This window comes from Sinohyriopsis cumingii, chromosome 1 (assembly GCF_028554795.1).
Source record: "Sinohyriopsis cumingii isolate HCF-2022 chromosome 1, ASM2855479v2, whole genome shotgun sequence".
NCBI classification, from domain to species: Eukaryota; Metazoa; Mollusca; class Bivalvia; order Unionida; family Unionidae; genus Sinohyriopsis; species Sinohyriopsis cumingii.
Genome location: NC_142961.1, coordinates 136445164 through 136465023, shown reverse-complemented (window position 1 = coordinate 136465023; position 19860 = coordinate 136445164). Strand labels below are relative to the sequence as shown.

The window sequence follows — 19860 nt, the reverse complement described above, 5'->3', positions numbered from 1 at the left end:
TCATAAAAGCCAAAAGACCACACAGCTGTTTTATGTTTGTATATATGATTCCAATCCACAATCAAATATGGCAGCTGCTACTAAAAATACAGAAGCCTTAACGGGGTGCTCTACAGATATTATGAACTTCAGAAAAAGTGGTGGGTGTTAAGGTGAAGTTGTTTACATTTGCAACATGCACAATGGAGAGAATGTTGGTATACCTCTATGATACTTTCATGTATGGTGGCTGAACTTTTATTGGATATTGTACTTGAAGAGACTGTAAATGATCTAAGCACACAGCTAACTAAAATGTCTTCCCTTGTGCTAAAACAATCAGCTTGAATTAGTCTAAAGTACACTATCTTTAGCAGTTTTTAAAATAGATAAGATGAAACTTGCCAAACTAGACAATAACAGCTTCTGAAAGTATAACAAATGAATTACCAAATATATAAAAGGTTAAAAAACATTATCTGCTCTTTTTTTACAATTTACCTCTGACGTCCAGAAGTTAAAATGACCAAGTGGAGCTAGCAGTTTTTTTGAGAGGTGCACATTTGAAGTAAGGCCAAGCTGTATACTCTGTAACCCATATTACACCCATCAATCATATACCAAACTAAAGGGAATTAAAGGTTCTTTAAATTCTTTTTCTATAAAATTTTAACCCTATGCAAAATACAAAACTGGTGAGTGCCACCTAAATGATGACTTCTCAGATATTGCTGAACAGAATTTAATCAAATGTTAATGAAAACATTTTGGCATCAGATATGACCACCATTGCTAAAACAGTGAAACCTTCAAATGACTTCTTCACAAAAACTGCTGCTGAACAGAATTTGATCCAGTTTGACAAAAACATCCTGGCATAAAGGCCTTTTAGATTGATACCAATGATATCAGCATGTCCTCAAATAATGGCTACAGAATTTCAAATGACTTCTTAAGTTGCTGAACAGAATTGATCATATTTGACAGAAAGCATTCTGCTTGAAGACCATTCAGATGTTGAAAAATGTTACCAATCTGCCATCAAACATGGCCACTGTTATTAAAAATATATATAAAAAACATTTAAAGGACTTTTTCTTAAATGCTGCTAAACAGGGTATGACCAAATTTGACATAAAGCATTCTTGTGTGAAGACCTTTAAAGTTTGTACAAAATGATACTGATCAGTTATCAAATATGGCTACTGTTACTAAAAATAGAACAACCTTCAGATAATTTTTCAAAAGCTGCTGAATAGAATTTAACCAATTTTGATAGAAAATGCTGGAATGAAGTCCTTTTAAATTGTACAAATGATACTGACCAAATTTGAAGTAAAACATTCTTGCATGAACATCTTTCAAGATTTTCAGGTGATTCTGATTCATCATTAAATATGGCTGCCATTTCTACAACTAGATAACTGACCTTTAAAATATGGACTTCCATAATAAAAGCAAAAACTGGATTCTTCTGTTGTTGCAGTAAAATCCAGATAATTGGCTCGGCCATGTTTGAGTTTATTCCAGGTTTCATATTAGATTTAGTGGAGTTAGTCAGGGAACCAGACTAACTTTACAGTAGTACCTTAGATGCTTTATATTCCACATATATTTTATGCAAAGTGTCTGCATGATCAAACTGTTGATTATAGATTTTTTTTTAAATGGCATCCAGCAAGTGGTACATGTTGAAGATGAAAGGAAAATAAGCTGCTTAAAAAATTTTAATAATCAGTACAGAAGAATAAAAAGAAATATTCAGATTCTTGTGAATAAAAGCAGGAAGGGACACAATTGCATTTATTAGACATCACATTTCGATTTGAGTATGTCTCATGGTGGGAGGTAAGTTTTTCCTACATCATGTAAGATTGAAACAAAATCCAATTATTATATCAACAAGCATTTGACTGCATAGGGTTTGAAACTGAAGTTTGTGCAACTGTACTAGAGGTAAATAAGGTTTATATATACTTTATGAACTTTTCATTTGAACATTATGTTTACCATTACTGCATCAGTGTCGAATACCCAACTCAAAAATACATGTTTTCCAGTTTGGCAAAGGCAGTATATATTTTATTACACCTTACTGAAAACTGGTCAAACTTAAAGAAAAAAATAAACTGTCTTACTGAGACAGCCGTGTTAGGGTTGGTAGGTCTGACATATTGGCTATAAGATTATGTGGCTGTGACTTTCTGTCTCTTACTAATAATGACAAAGAAAAATACTTATAGTTTTGATAAGCACTGTAACAGTTCTGTGAGAAAATGATAAAGTCAACAAAAAAATATACAAGACCTTGAAAAATCATCAGTGGTTTGCAACCAAATAATAATTGGCATACACCTGCTGCTGATTGGTAATACACCTGCTGCTAATTGGTCATACACCTGCTGCTAATTGGTCACACTGGCTCATTGTTGAAGAAATTTTAAGTGATCTCAGTGACTGTGTCATACTGTAAAATTCATTCACCAACATACACTTTTCATTGTGTAATTGGTATGAGGAATCTATGATCTTCAACCTGTTCATATTTAATGACTTTTTAGTCTATGATCTTCAATCTGTTCATATTGGATGACTTTTTATATACTCATTCAGCTGTTACTTTTTGGGACCTTTTGTGATGATGAGCTTTTTCCATACTATTCCTTGCTGTGACCATTACTTGGGTATGTTTGCTTGATTGCCACATTGACTTTTGTGTCAAGGTCACAGTCAATAAAATTTTGTATTAACATATTTGTTAAACTTTTTTAAAAAAAATCTTGCCTACATTTCTTAAACCCTTTGATGAAATATCTTTGTATTTGGGATAAATCATTATGGGACTATTCTTGACCTCTTTCCCCGTCCCCTTTGGTCTCGAGGTAAAGGTGACATATTTAACAGCAATACTTTGATTGGAAGATAGACACGGCGACCTAGGCCTTCTTTTATATCCTCTTTCATATCATTAAATGCAAACTCTTGCAAACAGAACTGTGTTATCATCCATTCAAAACACATGTATAGTCCTAGCAACACTGTGTGCCCCTGTTATGGTAGAACTTGTACATACATATAGCATATCAAAAGGACTGAGTGAATAGCATTATTGCAAGCAAGAAGTTAACTGAAATTATATGTTGAGTAGTATGAAAAGTTATCAGTTGGCAGATTTTCCAAACTTCTTAGAAATAAAACAATTATGACCAGAAAAGCTGCATTAGGCTGTTAGGTACTCATTTTATATTTGTTTGTTTTTTCTTTAGATGGGCACCTTGCGATACTGTGGCCCCACAGAGTTTGCAGGTGGCATTTGGGCAGGTATTGAGCTGGATGAGCCAGCAGGGAAGAATGATGGCAGTATTGGAGGAATATCCTATTTCACTTGTCCTCGTAACCAGGGTATGAAATATTATTATTACTTGGATTAACAATTTAGGTTAGGCTTGATCAGTCACTACTTAACATAAATAAAAGCATTTTTATGATCTGCAAAAGATGTTCTTAAATGTACAGATATTTTTAAGACCTACTTACCTATTTTAGCAAAGTGTACAACACAGACTGTTGTCAGTTTCTACTGTTTTTTTTTTTTACTAAAGCATCTTATTCCTACTCAGTATTAGATTTGTATCTTAAACATTGTTCTGCTCTCTTAAATGTAGTACACTTGTGTTGCTGTTACCTTCTCCCTTTGTTTCATGCTTATCTCCCTTTTTATTATCATAACATATAAGTGTTATTATATTACTACCAGATTCGTATTATCATTATCAGTAGTGTCACATTATTATCACAGCTGCTCATTATCCTAAAAACCACTGGTTAATTCTAGACATCTGCCCAGTATTCTAAAAATCACCTGTTAATTCTAGACATCTGCCCAATATTCTAAAAACTACCTGTTAATTCTAGACATCTGCCCAAATATCTTAAAAACAGCTGGTTAATTCTAGACATCTGCACAATATCCTAAAAACCACCTGGTAATTCTAGACATCTGCACAATATCCTAAAAACCACCTGTTAATTCTAGACATCTGCCCAATATCCTAAAAAAAACCCACTGCTTAATTGTAGACATCTTCACAGTATCCTAAAAACCACCTGTTAATTCTAGACATCTGCCCAATATTCTAAAGACCACCTGTTAATTCTAGACATCTGCATAATATCCTAAAAACCACTGGTTATATCTAGACATCTGCACAGTGTCCTGAAAACCACCTGTTAATTCTAGACATCTGCCCAATATCCTAAAAACCAACTGCTTAATTCTAGACATCTGCCCAATATTCTAAAAACCACCTTTTAATTCTAGACATCTGCCCAATATCCTAAAAAAATGGTTAATTCTAGACATCTGTCCAGTATCCTGAAAACCACCTGGTAATTCTAGACATCTGCCCAATATCCTAAAAACCACTGCTTAATTTTAGACATCTGCCCAATATCATAAAAAGCACCTGTTAATTCTACACATCTGCCCAATATCCTAAAAAACACTTGTTAATTCTAGATATCTGCCCAATATGCTAAAAACCACCTGTTAATTCTAGACATCTGCCCAATATCTTGAAAACCACTGCTTAATTCTATACATCTGTCCAGTATCCTGAAAACCATGTGTTAATTCTGGACAATTTACCATGTAGTACTAAACATTTTGCTTGAAAGTATCATGTCTTCCTCTTGTGTTTCGAAAGAGATAATTTTTTACCAAATCTGCACTTCATTTACATTCTGTTCACATTTCATTCACATTTACATTTCTGCTATCATCTCATTCTGATTTAATATTTATCACTTTCATTCTCCATTGTTGTTCATTTTGATATCATTTATAAAACTTAAGAATTTCCATTCTTGATAAGCATTGAATGGAAAGAACTGTTGCTTCTTTATCCTGTATTATTAAGTCTGTGCTTAAATAAGATTGCAAGTTAATAAAATTCCAAGGACCTCATTGAATTGACTATAAAAGTAATATAACTACAACTGCAGTAGATGTAAAAATATAGTTACATGATATTTATCAGAAAGTTTTCTTTTGTTTCATTCAGATAAATATTGTACAACTAGAGCTACTGGTAATCATGTCAAGAAATCAGTGGCAGTTATTAGAGTAATTTAACAGCTTTCAATTAATTAAAACTTCATTGTCAGTGTAAAGAATCATGTCAACAAATCAGTGGCAGTTATTAGAGTAATTTAACAGCTTTCAATTAATGAAAATTTCATTGTCAGTGTAAAGAATCATGTCACCAAATCAGTGGCAGTTTTTAGAGTAATTTAACAGCTTTCAGTTAATTAAAACTTCATTGTCAGTGTAAAGAATCATGTCAACAAATCTGTGGCAGTTATTAGAGTAATTTAATAGCTTTCAAATAATGAAAACTTCATTGTCAGTGTAAAGAATCATGTCAACTAATCAGTGGCAGTTATTAGAGTAATTTAACAGCTCTTTGTCAGTGTAAAGAATCATGTCAGCAAATCAGTGGCAGCTATTAGAGTAATTTAACAGCTTTCAATTAATTAAAACTTCATTGTCAGTGTAAAGAATCATGTCACCAAATCAGTGGCAGTTATTAGAGTAATTTAACAGCTTTGAATTAATTAAAACTTCATTGTCAGTGTAAAGAATCATGTCAACAAATCAGTGGCAGTTATTAGAGTAATTTAACAGCTTTCAATTAATTAAAACTTCATTGTCAGTGTAAAGAATCATGTCAGCAAATCAGTGGCAGTTATTAGAGTAATTTAACAGCTTTCAATTAATTAAAACTTCATTGTCAGTGTAAAGAATCATGTCAACAAATCAGTGGCAGTTATTAGAGTAATTTAACAGCTGTCAATTAATTAAAACTTCATTGTCAGTGTAAAGAATCATGTCAACAAATCAGTGGCAGTTATTAGAGTAATTTAACAGCTTTCAATTAATTAAAACTTCATTGTCAGTGTAAAGAATCATGTCAACAAATCAGTGGCAGTTATTAGAGTAACAGCTTTCAATTAATTAAAACTTCATTGTCAGTGTAAAGAATAAATTATTCTGATCCTAGATTATCATACAAAATGACTTTTGACTGAAACTTTAGTGGCAGCTTAAAATACAGGTAAATAAATTTTGAAATCCATTTAAGAAATGCATTTGCATTTTGTTTGCCTTTATTATTTATTATTCTGTATTCTCCATTTTCTTTTTGCTTCATATTGCAATCATTTCATGTACATTCATTCTGTAATTCTCATACATTAACTGTGCATTCTGTTTCATTCTGTGGTTAGTATACATTAACTATGCATTCTATTTCATTCTGTAATTGGTATACTTTAACTTTTCATTCGTTTCATTCTGTAATTAGTATGCATTAACTTTTCATTCCATTTCATTCTGTAATTGGTATGTATTAACTATGCATTCTGTTTCATTTTGTAATTGGTATACTTTAACTTTTCATTCCATTTCATTCTGTAATTGGTATGTATTAACTATGCATTCTGTTTCATTCTGTAATTGGTATGTATTAACTATGCATTCTGTTTCATTCTGTAATTGGTATGTATTAACTATGCATTCTGTTTCATTCTGTAATTGGCAGGAATGAACTAAGCATTCTGTTTCATTCTGTAATTGGTATGCAATAACTATGCATTCTGTTTCATTCTGTAATTGGTATGCATTAACTTTTCATTCTGTTTCATTCTGTAATTGGTATGCATTAACTATGCATTCTGTTTCATTCTTTAATTGGTATGCATTAACTTTTCATTCTGTTTCATTCTGTATTTGGTATGCATTAACTATGCATTCTGTTTCATTCTGTACTTTGTATGCATTAACTTTTCATTCTGTTTCATTCTGTAATTGGTATCTTAACTATGCATTCTGTTTTATTTTGTAATTGGTATTCATTAACTTTGCATCCTGTTTCATTTTGTAATTGGTATGCATTAACTATGCATTCTGTGACTTTCTGTCTTCACTTTATCAGTTAAATTATCTTTTTTAAGGTCTGTATGTAAACCGTGGGTACATATTTTTGTTGTTTTAATTTCAAACCCCAAACCAACCCCATAGCAAGTTCGTCGGTACTTATCTTTAGAAAGGCAAGCTATCAGTGATAATACCACATTCATGTTATTTTTTGTGTGTTCCTTTCTAGGAATATTTGCACCTGTCAGCAAGATTGCAAAGCCAGGCAGTTCTACTGTGAAACCTCCAGGAACTCCCAGCCCTTCTAAACAACCACTTGTCAAGCAGTCCAGTGTGGATGTATCTCATGTAACTTCCAAAATAGACACTGGTAAGTAGTTATGTACACTTTATATGTAGGCAGAGATTAGTTCCATGTTCAAGGTTAAATTATGGAGCCATGCTGACTGGATTAGTTCCTTGTTGATTGTGGAGGAGTTAAATTAAAAGTAAACAGCCATGTTGTCTGGATTAGTTCCATGTTGAAGGTCGGTTGCTTGCAATTCTTTAATGTTAATTTTCTTTTATTCAGCTATTGTACATGACAGTTCATTTTCAATAATTTTTGGTTGGCACTACATTGCTTTGTTAAAAATAATGCAATTTTTTGCTCCCTTGGAAAATGTTGTTTGATTCATTACTCAGACATAATTTTATATTGGTTACTTTGATATATTTTTTTTAAATAATTAATTTTATTGTACATGCTAATTTCTGGAAGAAGGTGCTACAAGCTTTTGTAAATACATCACTTAATGAGACACTGAACATTTCTAGCTTTAATTGAACATGATTATTTCTGTGCATTAGGTGTGGGAAAATGGTGATACCTTCTATTGTCCTTTTATTCTTCCATCTCTCCACATCTTGGTTGCTGGATGCAATTTCACAAAGTTTGGTATTTATTTTATTCCACATTGTACCATTTTTGGTTCCTAGTCCTGAAGTCCCTGGGAGAGAGGGTGGACATCAGAGTTACAGAATTTCAACAACATTAATTTTTTCAAATAATTTGTCACTGAAGCTTTAGGGGCCCTGAGTGGTCTAAAGCACTCACCGTTCAGGATCACTGCCATCTCACTTGTATGCATGGTTTTGAATCTCTGGCTTGGCTAACATGGGTACGTGAGAAAGCTTGCCAGTAGCTTCTCGTGGGTTGGGTGGTTCTTCCCTGGGTTTTCCAGGATTCTTCCTTCACCAATTATACTTGCCACCATGTATAGCCTATCATGTGCTGAAAAATGATGGTAAACCCTACAACAACAACAACAACCAAAGCTTTAAACAGGGTCCATAGGGAACCTTAAAAAGCCTTGAAAAATGAATTTGTCCTTCAAGGCCATGAAAACACCTTGAAAATTCAAAATTTTGTCTGGGTACATTGAAAAGCCTTGATTTTATTGAAACCTAAAGGAATTAATAAATAGTTCCATTTTGCAGATTTAAATATATATAAAAAAACAAGGAAAGAAATGCTCTCTCACTAAGTTTGTCCCAGAACGGAAATTTCCACAACTGGCCACTGTGCAGTCGTACATTTCGAATTTCTGAATGTAGCCACGGTTTAAATCTGAATCATTTGTAAGCTTCAAAATGGCTGGCTGTCAGTTCCAACTTTAGTGGCTAGACAGGGAAAAATATAAAGTTTGGAAAATGCAGATTATGTTGGATGGCTATTGATTTGCATGCAGTGGGAGAGAGTGCTCTACGGTCACATGCAGCTGGGGAAAAAATCACCCTACCTCTCGTAAATTATGTAATTGTGGCTAATACAGCAAAACAAGAAGACGCCTTAAGCATGAAATTATGTTTGACAAAAGAGGTATGTCTGTGAACACGGAGCTTCACGTTTTAAAATAGAAACTGTATGTAGTCTTAATTATGAAATTTGTTCGATCTAGATCTGTTTTTGGATTGAATAGAAATAGGCCAGACAATAATTAAAATGAGCAAGATAAATCTAAAAATATAGAATACAGCTAAGCTGAGAGAAATATTAGTATATCTAATATGAAAATGTTTAAGATATCGATGTGCTCTTTTTAAATAAGTGATAATATAAAGAACAAATATTTTTGTAACTTTTTTGTTTTATGGGGTGGGATGGGGCATAAATAACAAGGCCTCAGCACAGGAGCCCATATTAATTTAGATTTTTCCCATGAATTTAATACTCATTGGTAGGTTTCAGACGGGTTTACAGTAGAGTTTCACTTTAAAAAGTATGTTGTTATTTGGATCTCATTTTCATAGTAGGAATTATTGAATGGGAATCCTGTAAAGTCTTTCCATGACAGGCTACCATTGAAAGGAGTTTTTCTATCAGTAATGAGTGTGAAGATGTAAATATGAAGGAAAGGACTGGTTGCAAGGAGAGAGTATTGACAGTGTAAGAAATGCTGGTGGAATTCGCCAAATTGATACGACACCAAAAATACTTATAAATGCAGGCAGTGCTTATAGTAGGTACAACATGTACTTGGATGAGCAGAGGGAAAACCTTGAGCAAGAGAGAGGAGGACACAAAACAATGCACTGGATGAGGAAATAGCAGAGTTAGAGAAGAAAGGCAGGCACTGAAAAAGACATTGAGACAATGGCAGCTGCTGCTGATAACCAGGCATTGAAAACAGAGACCCGTAGGAAAATTTAAAGTATCACGACATCAGATAGTTTGAGGAAAAGTGTTAAGGACAAAATCATTGAACTTGGACTTCTTGAAGCACAGCTTGATGACAAGCTACAATAACTGAAGAAATTCACTCAAAATATTGTGGACTTTGTAAATAGTGTAGTGTTATTAGAGTCAAATGAACATTGTTCAGTGACTGTACATTATTCTAATGCCCAGATGTAGGATGTTTAGCATTGATGGGAATAACATCAGTGACTGTACATTATTATAATGCCCAGATGTGGGATGTTTAGTATTAATGGGAATGACATCAATGATAATACTTTTGATTTTAGGTTGTTGTTTTTTTAAATTGCAAGAAATGTTCCTCGTATGAAGTAATAGTAGGTAGTAACTTGTGTTTACATACAGTTTAATTTATGAATCCTTTAAAATTAATGTAATAATGCACCTTGAAAAACATGATTTTGAACCTTGGAAACCTTTTTAAAAACCTGGAAATTTTTTAAAGAAATATGCTACTAACCCTGTTTAAACATGATATCATGGCAGAAAGACATCATATATGTAACAGGGTCATTCTAGGATGTGCAACTGCAGGTTAGCACTAATTTCAAAAACAAATAGTGCCATAATCTCAACCAAATGAGTGAATTCTATTTTACAAGCCCTACCGTTATTTCCTCATTAAATCCAACCTGTATCCTAAATTACACCCTCTTTCCAAACGAAAGTGAGAATTTGTCCCCCAACAATTTCAGCTCTAGAATAAACCCTGTGTAGTTGATTTTGGGTAGTGACCCACAGAGGAGCTGGTAATATGCATTAAAAAGCATTAGTATTTGTTGATGCTTAGTGCTGATTTATTTACTTCATAGTTCATGTTCCCGTAGACTTTTATATACTTTTTTGCAAACACATTCCCAAAACTGATTATTTTCTTCTCTTGTTGATAATTTGCAACTTTCAAATGTTTACTTATGTTTCAGGTTCATTTGCAAATCCACCAGGTGTTTTTAAAAATAAATGTCACAGTATAAATAGGTAGTATATGTTATATTATTAAATGTCACAGTATAAATAGGTAGTACCGTATTTACCGTATATTTTCAGACACCGTTTGTTTTTGGACACCGTTTTTTTTTTGTTGAAAATATAATATTTAAATGCCTTGTAAGTTTTCGGACATTGCTCTGCTATAATTTTTTCTGCAATTTATGTTTTCGGACACAATCTAGGAAGATCTGCTGCTTCATTTTGTTGTAAAATTCACAGCGTGTTTACCATTAATTTAACTGATACAAAATTCGCTTCACTTGGTAGATAATTATTTATTGTGATCATGAACTTCCATGAACTAATATAATTTAAATTTTTTAATCGTATGTATATATTTATGTATGTATGTATGCAGATAGATAGATAAATATTGTTATATTAAGCCATACACAATAAGTAGCAATATCAAAGAATGAAAAGAAATATGATCTAATGCTGTAATATATTTAAATATATTATTCAATATCAAGTAGCTTGTCCATAGCCTTTTGTAGGTCCTCGGGCGAAAAGCCCTCAAATTCTGTATCACTATCATCATCCATATTGTTTAATTGTTTGTCATTTCTGATCAGCGCGTTTTCACTTCCGCTCAGATTGACACTGATGCCGCACACCTTGAAAGATTTAATTATCATTGTGCGTTTTTCCTTCATTGTGTCCATGGCATTTACAACCCAGTCCAATACAGTCTGTCTGCTGACTGTCTTGATCCATCCGTTGCTGCTTTCATTAGATGATATTAATGCATTCGTAGCATCCCTGATGTATTCCGTCCAGCTGCGGCGGAGGTAGCTCTTGACAGGTTTATTGATGCTCACATCAAGAGGTTGCAATTTGGATGTGCAGCCTCCAGGTATTATTGCTGGCACAACATTTCCGCGCCACAACTGTTTCTTCACGTCATCAGTGATGTGAGTCCGGAACGAATCCATAACTAATAGTGATCACTCTCTTCTGGTGAATGGCAAATAAATTTCTTCAATCCATCGCAGCATTAGCGTTTCGTCCATCCATGCTTTCTCTTGAACTGCAATAATCCACCCTTTTGGTGCCTTCAGATCTAGTTGTCTCTTTCCCTTGAAAATAATCATTGGAGGTAATACGTCGCCAGAACCTGCAACGGCTAAAACGACAGTAATGTGTCTCTTCTCCGCACCAGTTGTACGAATCAGAATGCTTTTTGTTCCTTCTTTGTCCACTGTTTTCCCTGGTACAAGATCAAAGTACATCAGTGTCTCGTCCATGTTAATAATAAACTTATTGTCAAACTCGTCCTCCTCATGTCTATACATCACAAACTTGTGGAACGAAGCAATCTTTTCTTCCAAATCATTTGGTAAACGTTGGGCAAGAGAGGTCCTGCTTCTGAGCACAAAGTCATGTCTTTTCATGAAACTCTCTCCCCATGAACGACTGGCATGGAATTTGCTCTCCGGAAATTCTGTTGAGACAAGCTTCTTGGCATATATACATATTCCCTCAACACTGACTGGAATTTGTAAGTCACGCTGAGTGAGCACCCATTGAGCTATCTTATCATCCATAGCTTGTCCATATGAAATGGGTTGTCCACACTTAGGCAAATGTCCGTTCAAGTTCAGATTAGCAGAAAAGTCAATTTTCATCCAGGTACTCACTGTGGATTTCGGAATCTTGAATTTTTCTGCTGTAGGTCTAATTCCCAGACATTTTGCATTGTTAACGATATCCTGCTTTTGCTTTAATGTATAATGTTTATAGTGACCACGTACAGAACCGGGTGGAGCACTCTTGGGTTCAAGATAATCAGACTTGTCATCTAGAGCAGCTTTCTTCTTAGGTGGTTCTTTTTGTGATGCATCCTCAGAATCATTAATTCGATGTCGCTTCTGTGGACGGCCTACTGGCCTCTTTGGAGACGATTTTGGCAAGGGAGAGTCCCTCCACGAACTAGGCAGTGCCTCCTTGCTTGTTGCATAACGTATGATAAACTTATCCATCAAAATTATTACAGTACTAACAATATTATGTTTCACAACGACAGCTATCCAGTATATAAACTTTTGATTGTGGTGGGTATTTTATTTATACTTTATATTTTAATAGCTTGATTGGCTAACAAAAATATGATTGGTTGTCAGTGTAGACATTATTACATACGAAACCACTTCAAACAGGTGTGACAGTTATGGCTTTGATTAGAAACCATGACCCCTGCTTTATATCATTAAACAATACATCGGAGAGTCGGTATGGATTAGTAAAATTTATTGGCATTGTGCAACAAAACAAACCCCTTATCCCTGAGGCATTATATACCAAGGTTTAAACATAGTTATTGTTCTATTGGTAGTAAACCTCTTTGTAGACGATAAATATTGATTGTGGGTGCTAAATGTTCGGTACATCATGTGCTCTTTTAATGAAATCCAGATGGCTGCATTTTATTTCCGAACACACATGTCAAAGAAATCCCACAAGTTTTATTATTAACAATTATCACCTAGACACCTTGAAATCTCCGACATACCGGTACATCAAAACAATCTTTAAGCAGTCGATTGTTTCGAGTCAGCAAACTCTACTCATTTTGAAGCTACCCTCAGCTAGGTGGGGAGAAAAAAAAGAGAGAACCAGAACAAATAGACCACCTTAACTTTTTATAAAATACCAACATATTAATCATGCTGACTCTTATATTGCAACTTGTTATTTTTACCCTTCCTATGCATGCATACAACACTCATCCCATATGGAGCCTCTCACCTTTGGTGCTCTAAGATTAGCCATCATACATGTACCGGTATTTCTACTCTCAATACTAATGTTTCTGTCATAAATATCTTAAAAATTATAATTCCAAAATCTTTTTATTTAGTTTGCATTAATATCTTAATGACACAGAAATTAAGCTTGCACGCGTTGGTAATGTAGATTTTAATGATCACCGATTAGCAAAGGGTTAAACTGTGGATTGCAAGATTATATAGTAATATGGCGGTTCTTTTGGAAAATACGCACACAATCATGGCTCTAATACATGTATGGCTGTGTTTTCTGGTGGATGGACATGTATCACATAGACAAAATAGGCAAGTAATGCCTGTTTTTCATTCATTATCCTTTCCGTGGTGCTTGACAAAATACATGTTTTACTTCATGGCAGCACGTCGTCATGTGAGCTAACGGTAACTTTGTTACAGACATGGGGGGGGGGATAAATCTATCTTCAGCTGTATGTTTTTGGACACCTAATTACAGAATTTGATATGTATTCTGACGACAAAAAAAGTAATTATTTGTTGCAGTCCGAAAACATACGGTAAATATGTTATCTTATTAAATGTCACAGTATAAATAGGTAGTATATGTTATATTATTAAATGTCACAGCATAAATAGGTAGTATATGTTATCTTATTAAATGTCACAGTATAAATAGGTAGTATATGTTATATTATTAAATTTCACAGTATAAATAGGTAGTATATGTTATATTATTAAATGTCACAGTATAAATAGGTAGTATATGTTATATTATTAAATTTCACAGTATAAATAGGTAGTATATGTTATATTATTAAATGTCACAGCATAAATAGGTAGTATATGTTATATTATTAAATGTCACAGTATAAATAGGTAGTATATGTTATATTATTAAATGTCACAGCATAAATAGGTAGTATATGTTATATTATTAAATGTCACAGCATAAATAGGTAGAATATGTTATATTATTAAATGTCACAGTATAAATAGGTAGTATATGTTATATTATTAAATGAACTTAAAATTATTGCTCATTGATGTCTTCTTGCATCTTCACTAGACATGATTCTGATATATTAATCCTATCAAGCAGATATTTATGTGCTTTGGGTTTGTGAATTTCATTGGATATGGAGGCAAGCCACTGCATCCATTCAAAATTAAGTTGTACAAATTTTAACACTGTTCTTACATGATCGAATGAAGGGGAGTACACAATTTGAATGGACTCATAAATAAGCAAATTTCCAGTGCCAGTCCCTGTTTATACAAATACCTTTCACTCAAATACACTTTTAATGACTTCTCTCTGGCACATAGTCATACTTTCAATGTTAAACTTACAAAATATGCTTTTAAAGTCAATTGCTTCCACCATTTTCGGCAGATGTACAATGCACCGCTGTTATACGCTATTAGTTAATTGGCATTGCATACTAAGGGAGGCAACTCATGAAATCCAATAGATGTTGCAAGGAAAAAGCACTAAATTATCTGCTCAATACAGATAGGGTTAACATATTGGAACCTTGGCTTGCGAAGATGGTCTTGTTGTACTAAATGAAAACAATGCTGATATCAGAATGGGATTTTCACAGAAAGTGTTCTAATAGTGTCTTATTTATTTTAAATGAAAATGGTACCAGTCTTCTTACAGCCTATATGAGTGCCACATGGCTAACTTGGAAATCGTAACACTCAAGAATATCAGAGATGATTTCAAGACTCGACACTTATAAAGAAGAAATGGTCTTAAGTTCCTGAAAATTCTTTTCAGTCAGTAGAGTACATAGCCCATTGGGGAATTCTAGGTTTTTAAGTGTAAGCAATGAGTCACAGTAACCTGATTTGTAGAGTCTTGGGCTTGTAATCAGATGGTCACTGGTTAGATACACATGAAGGCCAGTCTGTTGTTGGATGCCTCAGTGAATCCTTGCAAAATGCACTTAGCTCTCATTTCCATAGCATGTTAAAGCCAGTAATGTATTAATTATACCAGTAAAAAAACTTTTTGAATGGAAAGATGTTACTGCAATAACTCAGTAATACTTTACTATGCATTCAATGTTTGTTTTCTTGTTTTAACATGAAGTTATGAGCTTTGAATTTGTATAAAATTATACTGACTAAATCATAGTGTGACAATTCACTATATTGAAAACTTAGCTTCATGAAAAATTGTCATAATTAGTATTGCATACCACTCTGGCAATCAAGTGTTCACTGTAATTGACCTAAATATCTAAACCCTTCCAATTTTCTCTAAATTATATTTTTTAATTTGTCATAGTTTGCAATAGCACAAAAATTACCAAGTAACATGTGTAAAGCCAAAATAAAAAAAATACCCATTTAAGTTGGAACTTTTGTACCAGTACTCAGTAATATATCTGAATAGACAACTGTCAAACCATGAAACGTCTTTGATTGCCCACATCATCCCATGGATTAACTGAAAGAGTTACCAAGACTAGCTGCTGACAATTCACATTCTCAGTAAAGTGGATTAATTTGTGTGATATAAAGTGTACATATATGCAGGTTATTACATTTGTTTTCCCATTTCCAATAAAATAAATTTTGTGTGTGATAAGCAATTCCACAAGTTCTTGTTGTCTCAGTTTTATTCAGTCAGTTGTCCCCTTTAAGAAACTTCGTTATGGTCATAGTTTGGTCTTTGTATCCAGAGTATCATTAAAACCTCATTTTGATCATAGTTTGGTCTTTGTACCCAGAGTATCATTAAAACCTCATTTTGGTCATAGTTTGGTCTTTGTACCCAGAGTATCATTAAAACTTTGTTTTGGTCATAGTTTGGTCTTTGTACCCAGAGTATCATTGAAACCTTGTTTTGGTCATAGTTTGGTCTTTGTACCCAGATTATCATTAAAACTTCGTTTTGGTCATAGTTTGGTCTTTGTACCCAGAGTATCATTGAAACCTTGTTTTGGTCATAGTTTGGTCTTTGTACCCAGAGTATCATTGAAACCTTGTTGTGGTCATAGCTTGGTCTTTGTATCCAGAGTATCATTAAAACCTCATTTTGGTCATAGTTTGGTCTTTGTACCCAGAGTATCAGTGAAACCTTGTTTTGGTCATAGTTTGGTCTTTGTACCCAGATTATCATTAAAACTTCGTTTTGGTCATAGTTTGGTCTTTGTACCCAGAGTATCATTGAAACCTTGTTTTGGTCATAGTTTGGTCTTTGTACCCAGAGTATAATTGAAACCTTGTTTGGGTCATAGTTTGGTCTTTGTAGCCAGAGTATAATTGAAACCTTGTTTTGGTCATAGTTTGGTCTTTGTACCCAGAGTATCAATGAAACCTTGTTGTGGTCATAGTTTGGTCTTTGTACCCAGAGTATCATTACAGTAAAATGTGTTGCATAATTAAATTCCTAAAATGGGTTAAGTGATTTATCTCATTTGCATATTTAGGGTGTTCATTGCCATAATTGGAGCTATCGTTTGAAATATTTTAAAGGAAAATATGGATAGATGTATATCATGTCAGTAATACATTCTGTTTTCAAAAGCAGTCTTGATATTAGAATAGGCTCCAGTCATAGACAGTTCTCTAGCAATGGCTGAAACTTGTTGGGTTTTAATCAGTTGAATTTGTTATCACATGTACTTAACTGAAACAGATTAAGCAAATTGGTATCTTCCACAGTTCTTGAATTAGACTTTACAGAAATAAACCATTGGTAATTATATCAATTAGGGCTGGTTGACACTAATCACAAGAGGTAGTACATCTTCAAGCTTGACAGACTGATACACACATAAACACTCACTAGAAATGCAACCACACTTCCTTTGGAGAAAAGACTGAAACATAATCATGAAAGTGTTCTTTATTGGCAAGTTATCATATAGCACAACCTTGTTTATATAGACCACTTGTGATCATCATTGAATATTGATTCACAGACAACAATTGAACTAATTTTCCAGACAAAATATTTAAAGAATTGATAATTTTCTCTGGTGCATGATTTATCTGGACAGAGAAAAAGTAATTATTTTTTATGTCCAGATATTTTGGTCATTGACAGTAAGGACTGAGGTCTAGTACCCAATCAGTAAGCTTTCTTTTTTATTCTCTTCATCCTTCCTTCCTTCATTTCTTAAAATGCTAGGACCAACAGGAAATCCACCTCACCCCAAAATTCTATCCAATTAGGACTACATGCATTAGCATTAGAACATAATTTATGTGTACAGCTTTTTCATTTTGCTTAATTCTTAAGGCACTGTTTGAAGATTAAGAAATCATTTCATTGCCAATGTTAAGTAATGACGCTAACAATTGTGTTTCATTTCATTGTGCCATGTATTTATCTGTTAACCTTGCAATATAGGCTGACAGAATAAACTTTGATGGACTTTTGACTGAATTCTCTATAAAGGCTTTGAACTAAATTTGTTACCCATGTTAAATGGTAATTAATTGAATGAGCCATTGTAATTTTGGCAACTTATCTTTGTATGGGTCCCATCCAATAGTTAACCAGCTCAAATGGTCCACACAACCATTGTTACATTTACTCAGATAGGATTGATGGTAACAAAGGGAGCAGTAGTAGTTTAGTTGGTAGAGTGTCATATATAATCCAGGGGTTACATGTTTGATACCTGCATATGCCATCCAGGGTCAGCTGCCTTGGTGTGTCTTTGGAAAAGGCACTTAACTCCCATTTCCTTGGCATAATATGGCCTGTAATGTGTTAAAAGTGCCATTTAAACCCACTAACAGATTGTAATCTTCTTTATTGAAACTTTCCTTTTCATCTGAAAGTTTTGCCAAATTTGTAAAAATGCTGCCAAAAGGATATACTTTTTACAAATTGCAAATTTTGTAACCCACATCAGAAACACTGTTAATGCATGAATATGAAACAGTCATCTTCTCAAATGATGAAAATATGAAAACAGGTAAATGAAGGGTGTTTTGAACTGCACCTTCATATAACTGGTTTTCCACATTTTATATAAATATATAGTGTAACATTTTCTTAGCAGATAGCTTTATTCACCCGGAAAGGACAGAATTCATATATCCAAGTTTCCTTGAATATTCCGTCTTGTTTTTAAATGACTGTTCAAAAAACAATTTTAGGGTACCATTACCATTCTTCAATACAGGTTTTACGGTACTATATTTATGTGTTTATTTAACAACTTCAGTTACAAACAACACAGATTTTGATCTGCTTTCATGTAATGCATCAGAAGATTGGGGTTCATGTTGTTTGTTCTACTTATTGCTCCTAACAAATTGCACAGACCCGAATCTGATGGTGCATTGTGTGATGATAGATTTGGGTCTGTACAGTTTGCTGTTGGGTCTGACTCATAAGCAAGTTGAATGGCAGGTTATTTTTATGACAGGAATTAATATGTTTACAATTTTAACTTCAGGGCTTACGAAGTCCAGAACGTCTTCTATATCTTCTCTGGCAGAGATTGAGGTTGGGGATAGAGTGATAGTTGCTGGACAAAGAAAGGGGACTGTCAAATTTGTTGGAGAAACCAAGTTTGCTCCTGGTTTGTAAGCAACAGATGTGCATGGTAGAATATAAAGTAGGAGAATTTATTCGTAAAGTGCATCAGTTTCAGTAATTTACACAGTATTGTTTATTTCCAAAGTAAAATGTCGATTTCAGAATTTATAAGCAATTATATCCATTCATGTTGAGTATTATGATTGTATTCTTGTAACAAATATATCTTTAGTATACTTAAACTTATACTTTTCACAAGCTGAGATACGACATAACAAACATGATATCAATATGCATTTTACTGCTAAAGGTGACATGTCTCATATCCATACAATCTTACTCAGGTATCTGGTATGGTGTGGAATTGGACCGGCCAGTAGGGAAAAATGATGGATCAGTGAATGGAGAAACATACTTCATATGTCGTATGAAGCATGGGGTTTTTGCACCTCCATCAAGAATACAAAAGTAAGTCATGGATTTCAATACAGGTCTTGACTTGTATTATCTCCGTAACTTTTTTATGTCTCTTATCTTTACTGTTAGATTTCATGATATCTGTTATTCCTGTCTGAAAGTGCCACTCTCTGTCACACTCTTTGTTTCATACGTGTATGCTTGAGCAGATATAGGTATTATTTTTGCAGTAGTCACAGCAACAGTGGTGATGGTGGGATGAATTTTAAGATTATACATTTTGTGTTTACGTATTTTTGCAGGTTAGATATGGGGGGATGGGGAGAGACTACATTATAATGATTTTCAGGTGCATTACAGCACAGCAACACAAGTAGCTTATTTACTGCTCAAGCTATTAGAGTGAATACTTACCTGGGTTGATCCAGTACTAGTCCACTCCATTTGGTTGTGACCGAAACTGTGGCTTCTGCCAAGATTAGTTGCCTTTTGTCATATGCATGAGATCATATCAGGCCTATTCTGTTACTGTGCCTCA

At 33.8% G+C, this 19860-nt stretch overlaps 1 protein-coding gene across 4 annotated transcripts in view; it reads left to right on the top strand.

Annotated features, from left to right (window-relative positions):
* The window catches only part of LOC149807920 (CAP-Gly domain-containing linker protein 4-like), a 96877-nt gene that overhangs the window by 43098 nt on the left and 33919 nt on the right, over positions 1-19860 (top strand). For all 4 annotated transcript variants that reach the window (XM_089971995.1, XM_089972001.1, XM_089971983.1 and 1 more), the window contains exons 6-9: positions 3246-3381; positions 7146-7286; positions 18823-18948; positions 19250-19373. In XM_089971995.1, the coding sequence (XP_089828121.1) occupies positions 3246-3381; positions 7146-7286; positions 18823-18948; positions 19250-19373 (527 nt within the window). The remainder of the gene's footprint in view (positions 1-3245; positions 3382-7145; positions 7287-18822; positions 18949-19249; positions 19374-19860) is intronic.